Below are 12,537 nucleotides of genomic sequence, written 5' to 3' on the forward strand. Positions count from 1 at the left end.
CTTTACATATTAAAAAGCTGCAGAGTTGATTCTCTAATCCCTGTTTCAATGATCTGTGTTGTATATTTTCTACACAAAATGGATAGACACTATCATTTCCATTGTGGGTCTTAAGGAACCTAACAGAAACTGAGGCAAGACACCAACACCATCACTGCATCGTCTCTATGTATCTCATTGCCCTCAAGTACAAGGTGATAGTGAAAGAATTTCTGATGTAAATTGTTGATGGCAGGACCTTCCCTACCAGATACTGGTCCTTGGTGTGATTTGAAACAAATCACCTATTCCGGCTTATGAAATACTGAAAAGTGTCCCCTCTGAGTAGGCAACTAACAAAAAAGGGACCCCTGCCTCCTGGCCAGAAGGCCTGTAAGAAGACATAAGACTAGGTAAATGAGGTGCAGACCAGGCCTCAACCTTTGCTCAGGTCTTTCACCTGAGACCTTTGCACAGGGCACAACTCGCATATCAATATGTGGTGTTCCTGGTCGTAGGAGTCTCATCATTGTGACTTGGCTGGCTTTCCATTATTCAATATGACCCTTATATTTGTTAAAAGACATCAGTCTTACAAAATTGCTGAGTAGCACCATGTCTCAAGATGTGCCTCAATCTGATGAGAGCTTCCAAGACAAAAAAGCTCAAAAAGAATGTGTTCTGGATACCCTCTCCAAATGCAGTCTTCACTCATCACATGAGAAGACTTGCCCTGGAACTTTGGCACTGGACTAAGGGGCCCATGCCATTTTAACTGAGGTTCTAGGGTCACTTGAGTTAGGAGATCTAAGGTGGCATTGTCATACTGATCCTCTGTGCAGATCTTTCTACCCAGGGACTTTACGAGATTTGACTTTACAAAGTAAAATCCTTTGCAAAATATACATTAGAAATATCTGACATTGAATTATTTTTCTAAAGTACCTGAAAACTTATCACTGAAAAAAAAAACCTGATGATTCTTCTCTGACGCTGAAATCATTGTAGTGTAATCACTTCCAGTTGCTACTCCCAATGTTACAGTGGAGAAAGCCTAGAAGAAAAGAACTCCTTGGCTAGTTATATTAATTAATAGGATTTATTATGCACACTAAAGACCCAAAGTTCATTGCTAGAATTTTTATTAATCTTTGGAGTTGCAGTAGTTACATAGGAAAAGGAATAAAGGAGGAAAGGGGAAGAAGAAAGAAGAGATGAAAATAGCTTTGCAAAACTTAAGGCCAAATTTTCTCCCCCTGTTTTCTTTTTTCCTGATAATGTAAATAATCTCTTCTTAAGATGAAAAGTTAAGAAAGCAAATAAATTCCTACAGGACTGGGTTGGGAAGGAGGTTAAATTGTGTATACATAAAAAGAAAGCTTTGGAGTTTTTGAGGAAAAAGTGACTACATTTTGGAAAGAAAATGATTCCAAGTTCTTTCCGATTAGAAGAAGAATACTATACCATTCATTTGGTTTAAAGAATAACCGGAAAGGAGATGAGGGCTCATTCCCATGGGGGACCATTTGGTAAGTGGAAGGATACTCCTTTGTATGTAGGCAGTTTGAGGGTGAGCCTCCACACTCCCATGACACCTTCTGGTTAAATCATTCCTATACTCTCTGCTGAAAGAAGATATTCCACTAAACCCCACTCTCTTAAGTACTTCCACTAAATTACCATAGACACGAAAGTCACCTTTGACATTTACTGGAAAAGTTGACTTTTTTTTCTGTAACATCATGAGCCTTTTTCCCCCCTGCAAAATATGTTTTATCGCCTCTTGATTGCAAATGTAATTTGTAATTCATCTCTTGCTTATTCATTTAAATCATAGCTGCCTGCTGAAGAATATCCGTTAACCAGCCTGGAAACATTCTTCTAATAGTAGAGGTAGAGTAATGTAAAGGAAATTACTTTATTTTGTCCTCTGTAAAATGTGTAATTTTTTAAAAAAAGTTTCACTTATGTTATTTAACATTTTAACCAAAAATTTCAAATTATATCATAATAATTAAACAATAAAAATGTTGGTCACCTACAAGAGAAATCTAGTTTTAATTACATTATAGTAATTAAATAATGCAAATTTTGATTATCCAGAAGAAAAATTGGAGGGAAAAGACTAGTTAAAATATGGCAAGAGGTAGATATATGGAAATATCCAGTGTGTGGTGTGAGTAGATGCATGATAAGAACAGAGGTGAAAAAATTAAATTGCTCCTGGTGGAGAATTTGAACCTAAGAAAATGCCACTGTAGGCATCCATGGTTTTACCACTTGCTAACAAAGATTTCTTTTGGCTTGTAGCATTAAGTGTTCAGTATAGAGAAGAGATGCATGCTCTTGAAGGACCCCCCCCAACCTTCCCACAAATGATTAGAAAAAACTCCAGAGTTTGGGCACAGTGCTACCTCTTTTTTAACAATTTCATGATTTGCCTCGATAAATGAATGTCTATCTACCTCCTTGGCCTGAAAATTGTACCACGTCTGCAATATGGATCATTTGGCTCTCTCATTGGTCCTGGGGGACATGAACACATTCCACAGATCTGCCAGCAGCTGATTGCCTGGTAAATGTTTACTTGTAAATTAGCGTGGGTGATAATTTATTAAAGTAATAAGCATAGATTACATTTAATGGCTTAGGCATTATGCATTATGAACACAGTATTTTATATTTAGTTGAAGCAAATGTGTATGATAATCAATATGATACTCAAATGTAACTCAGAAATTGTAAATTAGAGAGTTTTAACTAAGTCAAGCAGTGTATTACAGTGCATCAGCACTTAAATTAATTTAAGGCTTCAGGAAGGTTTCACCATGGCAAAGCAATATCATACAGTTCACCCATATCATGTGTTAAAGATTTATTTATTTCTTAGATTCTCTTCTTCTTCCCCCATAAAGTGACTCATTCTGTTACTGTAGAACATTGTTTCTTTCTTGACAAGCATCATAGCATCAAAACCTAGGCTTCTGGAGCTGAGGTGAGTAATCTGTCAGCAGGGACACCATGACAGCCTGGGATGACACAACAAAGAAAGAAAGAAATGGGTAAACATTAGCAATAGTCTGCCTAGAGACCTAGAGAAGGGGAACTAAGTTTCAGCTTTATTGGCCTACAGTTAATATGTGTTTTCCTAAGGAAATGATAAGGGAACCATTCTGAACTAATATTTATTTATTTATTGGATAAAGGAAGCTCAAGAGGAATCAGATGGACCCCAATATATGCACAAACACTGTGCTTACTTAGGCCTATGACTAGTGAATAAGCCCTTCTTCCTCTTTTAGTTATATACCTTACATCAGTCGTTATTAGCAGCTCAGAACTGGGAGCCAGATTGTGTCTTTCCTTCCTTCTTGCATCCTCATTTTAAGTGAAGCTGTGTGTGTGGAAATCATTCTCTGGAATACTGCTGGTCTAATAGCATTTTCTGCAGTGATGGAAATGTTCAATGTCTGTGCCGCCCAATACAAATAGTGTAGCCACCAGTCACGTGTGGCTATTGAGCATTTAAAATGTGGTTAGTAAGACTGAGGAATTGAATCTTCAATTTTGTTAAATTGTAATTAGTGTAGATTTAAATTGAAATAGCCACATGTGCCTAGTGGCTACTGCATTGGACAGGACAGTTCTAGAATAAGAAAAGTATGGCGTCTTTAGAGAATCCTAGAAAAATCTATCACAGCAGTGCTGAGTCTAAAGGCCATTCCAAATAAGATAAGAATAATTTCTTTGCCTATTAAATAGGAACTTAGTGTGGATAATCTGTATGATCTTATTCCACTTGAAAATGTTATGCATCTGTGAATTGACTGCACATTCTTCTTCTTCTTTTTTTTTTTTTTTTTCCAGTCTGCAATGCCTGGTAGAAGACAGAGAGTACATGCTCATTGAATGGCTACTGAAATGAACTGAACCCAAAGGGTCCTCCAAATTATCTAGTTCAGAGATATAAAAAGTGCAACAAGTATATTACCACTTCCTTTCCAATATCCATGTGAGGCACACTTATCAATTATGCTCCTCTTTCTGTCTGTCCCACACCACAAGCAGGCCCAGAAGCCTTCTTGACAGAAGACTCCGAGTAGCCTGTTGATAACATTAGGGACCTAAGATTAAAACTCATTTGCAATCTCTATGACTTGATCTGCTTATTTTATAGTTGAGGAAACTGGGACCTAGAGTGATAATATGTATCCAGGATGACACAGCTGATTAGTATTAAAGCCAGTTACAGAAGTCAAATCTTCTCACTCCCAGTGGAGCATTCTTCCTACCTTAGACTCTCTACCTTCACTTTAACATGCCTCTTCCTCTTGATTTCCTTAAAATATATTTTCCCCTAATAATGGTGGGTACCTCAGGGGGATGGAGAATGGGGAGATGAAGACCTAGATGGATGGAAAATGGGTGGATGTAAGATTTCAATCACGTGAATACATTATGTATTTCATTTTTAAAATAAATTGAATTTAAAGATTTTTTTAAATAAGCTCTTTAAAATTCCAGAAGTACAGAGCACCTCAGTAATTGATGCTTTAGAAAGCTTTCTTTTAGTTTTCCCCCCTGGATTTCTAAAAAGGACCTACTTTAATGGATTTTTTTTAATGTACTTTGTAACTTTAGTAGTCTTCCGATGAAAAATAGAGCTCAAGGAAAATGTTTTGGTGTTATCTCTTTCTGAGTTATATGGTTGAAGAACTCACTTTTTTTTTTTTTTTGTCACCTAGATCTTTGCTACTCAAAATGTGGTCCGCAGGACAGTGGCACTTGCATTACCTGGGTGCTTGTTAGAAGTGCCAAATCCCGTGCCCCATCTTAGACCTACAGAGTCCAAATCTACACTTTAACTAAATCCCTAGGTGATTCAAGTGCACATTAAAGCTTCGGAAGCACTGGTCTAGATGACATGGCAATTGCCATTTTGGCCAAAGTTAGTGTCCTGAGTTGGCAAGCTGGAAAGATACAGTAAAAGAAAAATCAACCTTGTTATTAGATGTGACAAATTTAGGCCTGATTACAACCTTCCATTGAAAAGGGAGTCATGATTGGCTTCCAAGCAGCCAGCCATACTGGAGCTTGGACTCCTGCTGGTCACGTGCTTTATCAGATCAACGATGAAGATGAACAATAATGAGGATAATAATTATGATAATAATATTTACCATGTATTAGGCATGATACTAAAAGCTTTACATGTATTATTTTAATGTTCACAATAATCCTATTCCCATTTATAGATTAGATAAATAATTAGCAGATAGTCCTTTTCAGCTTGCTTTTCTCTGCTACAGAGGCTAAAAGCTTAAAATTACATTTCTGAGACTCTTGCAGCCAGAGTGCAGGGATGCCCCTCAGCTTCATCTACTCCACACTTAAATGCATAAGTGAACAACAAGCAGTGGAAGCTATCTTTTAAAAGTTTGGATCTTCTGCTCCATATGCAGGTGGAGATACCTGTTTCAGCACGGGTAGCTATAATGGAGTATCTGGCATCTAGTTTCAAGGGCCTTAGGTACCAGACTGTGGGCGGCTATGTCAGTGTCAGAGGTGTTCTGGCTATAAAAGAACCACAGTGTTGCTGAGCAATTTTCTTGCCTGTGTTGTCTCTGGCTATGTGGTGTCCAAGAATGATTTGCTGTACCCCCTTTCCCAAGAGATTCTGGAAGCTGCTTAACATCTTCTTTTTTCTTTTCAAAGCCTACAGCACCCAGTATTCGGAGGCAGTCTCCCATCCAAATACTAACCAGGCACGACCCTGCTTAGCTTCCGAGATCAGATGAGATCGGGCGCATTCAGGGTGGTATGGCCATAGACAACACCTTTTAATAAATTCCTTTCCATTTATCTACCTAGAGTTGACTCTGCTGTTTGCAAGTAAGACCCTGGCTGGTACAGCAATTGAAACCAGTTAAATCACGAAAAGCTAAAAAATAGTGGAGCTGTTAGGGCATGTGAGTACTGTATTCAGTTTTCCAGAGAAGGTAACATTTGGGATATTATAAAGTAGATATAAGGTTAATATTTCCCAGAATGACAGTGACAAAGATGAAACTAGCAGCTTTATCTGAAAGGGATCAATAATTTTTTAAGATAAGTTTTGCTATGGAGTTTGGAAATATTCTATACCGAAAAAACACATGTATGTCTGTGGCCAAACTCAAATAGAGAACTAAAACAATTATCTGGTTAAGTTATGAAGAAAGGAATGAAAGGAGGAAAGAGAGGAGAAAGGCAATAAGATTTTTTGAAGGCCTATTTTGCACCAGGTATAAACATGAACAGAGAGATTCTAAAGTAAGAATTATACAACTTACATTGCTTGGCAGAAAATGGTGGCTGGTGCTCATCAGGATGATCAAGGGCAGTAAGAATTTTGATTAAAATAGATTTATTTGGAAGCGGATCAATTTTACTCCATTAAAATACACTATAAATGCTAATGAGCAATAATGATCTAATATGAAATTTCTGGAAAAAATAGATGCCATATGAGCATGTAATGTAGTTGGATAACCTCAGTTGCTTATTATTTACCAAAAAGCATAAATGACTAAGTTGGCACCACACAAAGAACTCCTTATCCTCCAGTCCTTGCTTCCTGCTTACCATGATCGTCCACTTTCTGTTTTCTGCCTCTGGGAACACTAGTGATCGTGGGGAATAAAAGACTTCATCGTCCACTTCTTCTGGCTTTCTGGGCAAGCAGTGTAGAAATGTCCAGTCAGAGGCAGCGACTTTAGCAGTCTAAAGAGATGAGGATAAGACCATGTTTTGACTATTATATGTGGCAGTCATATTCATCTTCTTCAGTATTTAAAAATACATATGGGCTGGGCGTGGTGGCTCACGCCTGTAATCCTAGCTCTCTGGGAGGCCGAGGCGGGCGGATTGTTTGAGCTCAAGAGTTCGAGACCAGCCTGAGCAAGAGCAAGACCCCGTCTCTACTAAAATTAGAAAGAAATTAATTGGACAGCTAAAAACATATAGAGAGAAAATTAGCTGGGCATGGTGGCGCATTGCCTGTAGTCCCAGCTACTCGGGAGGCTGAGGCAGGAGGATTGCTTGAGCCCAGGAGTTTGAGGTTGCTGTGAGCTAGGATGACGCCACGGCACTCTAGCCGGGGCAACAGAGTGAGAATCTGTCTCAAAAAAAAAAAAAAATACATATGGCCTGGGGTCAGAGATCAACACAAAAGGAGAGCCAAATGGGCAGAAAGGTTTTATCTCAAGACACCCTGGGAGAAATGTATATAGTACTTTCAACTTAAGGAATTTTATAGTCTTTTTTTGATTTGGGAGATCATCACTGCAAGTTAAACCACAAACTCAGTTTTCTGGTATTCTGTTTCGTGGGATAATGGGCATTTCAGAGAAGAACTCTCCTCGTATAATATGTGGCTGAGAGCAAAAGTCACCAATTATACCCTACTATATAAAAAAAGTTGCTTTTATGTTATCATATTATATTTGAGCTTGTCTCCAAATCATGATTTTTAACACTTGAAGCATACTTTGCAACTAGTTAAAACAATTTGAATAAAAGCACTGAGGTAGGAGTGAATTAAACATGATTATAAGCACTATGCACTAGATGTTGCATTCTTAATGCAAATGTACTAGCAGTTTTCAGTTTCTCCAGCACTTAATTCCCGAAAGTTACATTTCCCCATCCATTTCCATTGTTCACTTACAGATTCAAAACTACAGTTCCTCATACTTTCTTACCTCAAAATTACTGCCTTTGTACTAAAATTTTGTTTTACCTCCCACCCTAGCTCTAGGTTCAGAACATTTCGAATTTCTAAAATACTAGCAAAATGACATAGAAAAAGAGTAACATTTATACCTGTCATATATCAGTGAAATAAATGACTGTTCTTCAAGCCTACGGTCCCAGCACCAGAAAAACTCCTAAGATTGGTTATGTATGAGATAAACCATATAGTTTAAAAGGTCTCCATGAAAATATTTACCATATATATGATAAGGGGTTAGCCATAATATATAAAGAGTCCCCATAACCAATAATAAAAAGGGCACAAAAGCAGAAAATGAGCAAAAGATATGATAGCAATTTATGGAAAAAGAAATGAATATGACCAATAAACATGAAAAGATGCTTAACTTCATTAGTAATCAGGAAAATGCAAATTTTAAAAAGCAGTAAGATGTCATTTTTCCTTCAGATTTATAAAAATTAAAAATGTAAATAACTGAAAATGGAGAGTATATGGAGAAAGAACTATAATATACATCTGTGGGAATATAAATTATTAATCCTTTTTGGGTAGGCAATTTAGCAGCATCTCCCATATTTTAAAAAGTATATACCATTTCGCCCACAAATTCTTCTAGGGATCTATTCTCCAGTAATATTTGCACAAAGAAATATGTATAAGGGTGTTCAGTGTAGCATTGTTTATAATTAGAATTTTTGGAAATAGCCTAATTTATCAATAGGGAACATTTTATGTCAATTTCGTATTTTGAAATTCCATGCAGCCACTAAAACAAATAAAAAATAGCTAAATGGACAAGAAAATCTAAGATTTTTAAGTGGAAAAATTAAGTCAGAATAATATGTCTAAAATACCATCTATAAAAAAATCAATAGCTGTATGTGTATATAGGCATATATTTGTAAATGCATAAAAAATGTCTGCAAAGAACCACATCAAATAACAGTGGTTACTTTTGGGACTAGTCACTATTAAGGGGATGGGGGAAAGACATTTTCACTTTTTATGTTTCAAACTTTTGTCCTATTTGACATGCAATAATAAAGAACTTATATTTCTATATTACTTTATCAATAAATATTAATTGTATTTGCTTAATTCCTTTCTCCACTGAGGCAGATTAATTGCTTTGTTGCAAAACCCCAATGTGCACCTGACTGATTCTTTCAGAACAGTGTTTCTCAAAGTGTGGCCCTGGGACAGCACCACTGCATCACCTGAGAACTTGTTAGAAATGCAAATGATCAGGGGTCTCACCCCTGACCTACCGAATCAGAAACCCTGGGGCTGCCCCCACCCAGCTGTGTATTCACAACTCTTCCAGGTGATTCTAATGCAAGCTCAGGATTGAGAAGCACTGCTCCAGATCTTATGATTAATAGAAGGCATTGGAGTGAATGAGAGTCCCCTGGGAATGTCCTGGAGGGAGTTAGCAAAACCAACAGGATTTAGGGGTCCTTAAAAAATAGAGGCAAGGAGTAGCCTGGGAGCATATTTGTGGGGCTTTTCTTAGGGGAGAAATAAGAAGAAACTGCATGCATCAGAGGTAACCCAATGTCTCTAAGCAGAGCAAAGCATTCCAATGCCTCCATTGCTGTGAGAGGAAAAAGCCTGCTTCTCTCTTCTGCCTGGGTTTCAAATTCCTTCATCCAGCACAAAAGTGTCTTTCTAAAGGACACAGCTAATCTTCGGGAGGAGAGAAATTCCTGAGGGATATAGTCAGTCCTTTATAGGGAATGAAAGGACAGTCTGCTCTCCCCAAAGTGAATGAGTGATTAGATGGTTCTGGCCTTTATGAATGGAATTAATGAACCTTCAGAGAGGCATCAATTTGTACCTTCATTGTAACCTGGTAACCTTGGAAAGCCTGGAGCCGCTTTTTCTTCTCCTCTTCTTGTCCCATGCTTATCCAAGTGTCTGTAATTAATACATTGCCTCCACGTGCGGCTTCCAATGGATCATTCGTCAGCGACAGCTTGGTACCGTTCTAGCATACATAAGCATGCCAGTTAAACAACTTCATGGCACAGACAAAGGCAATTACAGTTTTACATATAAGGAGCATACCTCCTTGGCATACTGCTCTGCCAACTTGGTTATACTAGGATCCGGCTCATAGCCCTGCAAGAGGAAGAATTTAATGGTTATTTAGGTAATTATATATGTTTTCTTATACATGCATTATTTTCTTTCCTAGAATATTCCCTTGCCTTCCCTTTTTTAAGATGTAGACCAATGATGTTTAGTAGGACATGATTTTTACATCTAGAATTTGAAACCTTAATAGTGCTTTTTAGAATTTAAAAAGGTAACCAATTGCCCCATCTTTCTGTTATTATTTCTGACCTCTTTAGTCATAAAGGTAAACAATGGGCATGGTGCTTTCGGCTGCTGCTTCTTGTTCCCCTAATAGCTTAAGAGGATTATGTACATAATTGTGCAACCTAATGCATTTTTGTCTGAGTCTTTCCACGTGCTGCTCTTTTTTTGTCTGAAATGCTTTTCCCCACCTGCTCCATGTGGATAACCCTTTCAGGTCTCAGTTCAAATGTCCCCTCCTCAGGAAAACCTTCCCTGACCACCCCGGCTAAATGCCAACGGCCCCCCAGCCAACGCACACAATCGTATTCTTTTGCATTCTCCAGCAAGTATTCTGAATGCAGTGTGCTTGCTTTGAAATGGCATTTATAGAACAATGACACTGTTTTCGCTAAGATTATGTATTTTTTTCTGGATGGTTCGGTGAAGGCAGATTGGACTCAGACACAGGTGAGACAAAGCCAGGCGCCTAGGGCACAAAATTTAAGGAGGCACTAGAAAAAATTTAAGAATGTACTCATTCTCAAGGTCATGCAAACACACATTTTGCACCCTAGGTGTCTCGTTTGGTTACTCTAGTCCCAACTCTGGGTGAAGGGACATTATGGGGGCAGCTAAATCCCCTCCCCAAGTTATTCCAGGTCCCCACAGGCAGCCTCCCTGCCTCTATTCCCACCCTCCAATCTGCTCTGTACGTAGCAGTGAGAATTGTTTTCTCTGAAGCCTTGGATGTTTACTCCTTGTTTCTTAAGTCAAAGCTGATTAAGAGCATCAAGGCTCCCCACCTCCATCCCCTGCTTCTGTCTCTTTTAATTCTTCTCAACATCTTGCTGCAGGAAAGCCAATCTTATTGTCGTCCCTGTACACATCTTGCCCTTTTCTGCCATCGCAGCCTTTCACCCTTGAACACCTCCCCCTCTGTCCCCTCCTGGGCATCTTCATCACAGTTGTCAGCTCCTCAAAACTCTAGCCCGGCCTCACCTCCAAGACCCTCCATATGGAAGTCTTGTCAGTTCAAACACCATAATTATCCTCACCTTCCTCCATCCTTCTCATTTTCCTGAATTCTTAGCATTTTTTATGAATTGATTTTTATAAATTTTCATTATGGCATTGTGGTGAATACTCTGATATGGCCCCCCAGATCCCCCTTCATGAATAATCATGAATAATGGATTTACTCCCCCAGCTGCTGGGAGTGCTGCCAGAAGATGGCCTTCAGCTGTCAGCCCCCTTTGGGCACTGCCTCAGCTGCAGAGACCAGCCACGCCCAAGGTCACACACCCTTCCTGGGTGACCCACATTCAATGACTGATTGACAGGAGGGTATGGAAACCTGACCCCTTTCACCCAACTCCAGATAGCCGAAAGGCCATCTCACATCCAGAACTCTCCATAAAATCGGCCAAGGCTGTTGTTGGGGCTGCATCGCAGCTAGGCTTCTCCCCCTGCCCACTCCTGCTTCCTTCCCTTCCTTTCCACAGTTGTTAATTTCAAGGGCATGCTCTCATAAGCATCCTGCATGTCCTGTACGCTAAATTCTCAGTCTCTGCTTCTTGGGAAACCCAACCTGTGAGAGGCATGTCCAGGTTTATTCGTTTGAAATTGTGCTTATTTGCACATGATTTTCTACCGTAGTTCCTTCTTCCAATAGAAAATTCTTGAAAAAAGAAACTACTCAGATGTTGATGAGGATGACTGCAGACATTTCAGCAGCTTTACCACCCTCAAATGGCCATGAATTCTGGAGCCTTATTTATAGGGATCTGGGGAAAGTTATTAATAAAGGCATGCTAATTTAGTAACTAATGTTGTGAACAGTCATATTGATAAACATAAATGAAGACATTTGAATATTACCCATGTGCCTCCTACCCTGAAATTTTAGCCTTCCCTTTGGAGAGCAGGTTTTATACTCCCTAAGTATAATCATTCTTAGTAAAGGAATCAATAAGTACTTAGAGAACCAACAGAGAGGTTTGGAAATTAGAAAATCACCCAACCTTGTATGCATTGGGCCATGACTTAGAATACAGAGAGGAATTCTTTACTCACATCTCAGCCATCTCAGCTTTCAATACTAAATCACTCACTAGCCTTTACATAAATCTTAAAACCAGACAAAGCAGGTAATTAACAAACCCAGTTCAGTCTAAATATTCACTTAGAACAATGTTAAAATCATTACTATGGATAGTTTATGGAGCAATTTTACAATCGTGGAAAAAATATTTTTTTCTTGAAAAAATGTAAGTTATTCTTGGTTGAAGAATGAGAAAATAATTATGGCCTTGGAAACTTTTCAGTGTTTTTTAAATTTACAATAAATCTCCTAGCTTTATCTTTAAAGGAAATAGCTCTACCACCAACTAAAATCTTATAAATTGATGGAATGACTTTTGCACTATCAGACTTTCCAGAAGAATTTTTAAAACTCTTCCTCCCACCAAGATTTAACTGGGTTTTAGTACTCTTTATCATTC

General features: G+C 38.5%; 1 protein-coding gene across 1 annotated transcript in view; it reads right to left on the bottom strand.

Moving 5' to 3' along the window:
- Positions 1 to 2,638: 2,638 nt before the first annotated feature.
- OTC (ornithine carbamoyltransferase) overlaps positions 2,639 to 12,537 on the bottom strand; it is a 55,744-nt gene continuing 45,845 nt past the window's right edge. Inside the window, exons 7-10 of the mRNA XM_012642085.1 lie at positions 9,803 to 9,856; positions 9,573 to 9,722; positions 6,604 to 6,741; positions 2,639 to 3,008 (exon numbers count right to left, since the gene is read on the bottom strand). Of these exons, the coding sequence (XP_012497539.1) occupies positions 2,949 to 3,008; positions 6,604 to 6,741; positions 9,573 to 9,722; positions 9,803 to 9,856 (402 nt within the window). The 3' untranslated portion in view covers positions 2,639 to 2,948. The remainder of the gene's footprint in view (positions 3,009 to 6,603; positions 6,742 to 9,572; positions 9,723 to 9,802; positions 9,857 to 12,537) is intronic.

This window comes from Propithecus coquereli, unplaced genomic scaffold (assembly GCF_000956105.1).
Source record: "Propithecus coquereli isolate 6110/MARCELLA unplaced genomic scaffold, Pcoq_1.0 Scaffold173, whole genome shotgun sequence".
NCBI lineage: Eukaryota > Metazoa > Chordata > Mammalia > Primates > Indriidae > Propithecus > Propithecus coquereli.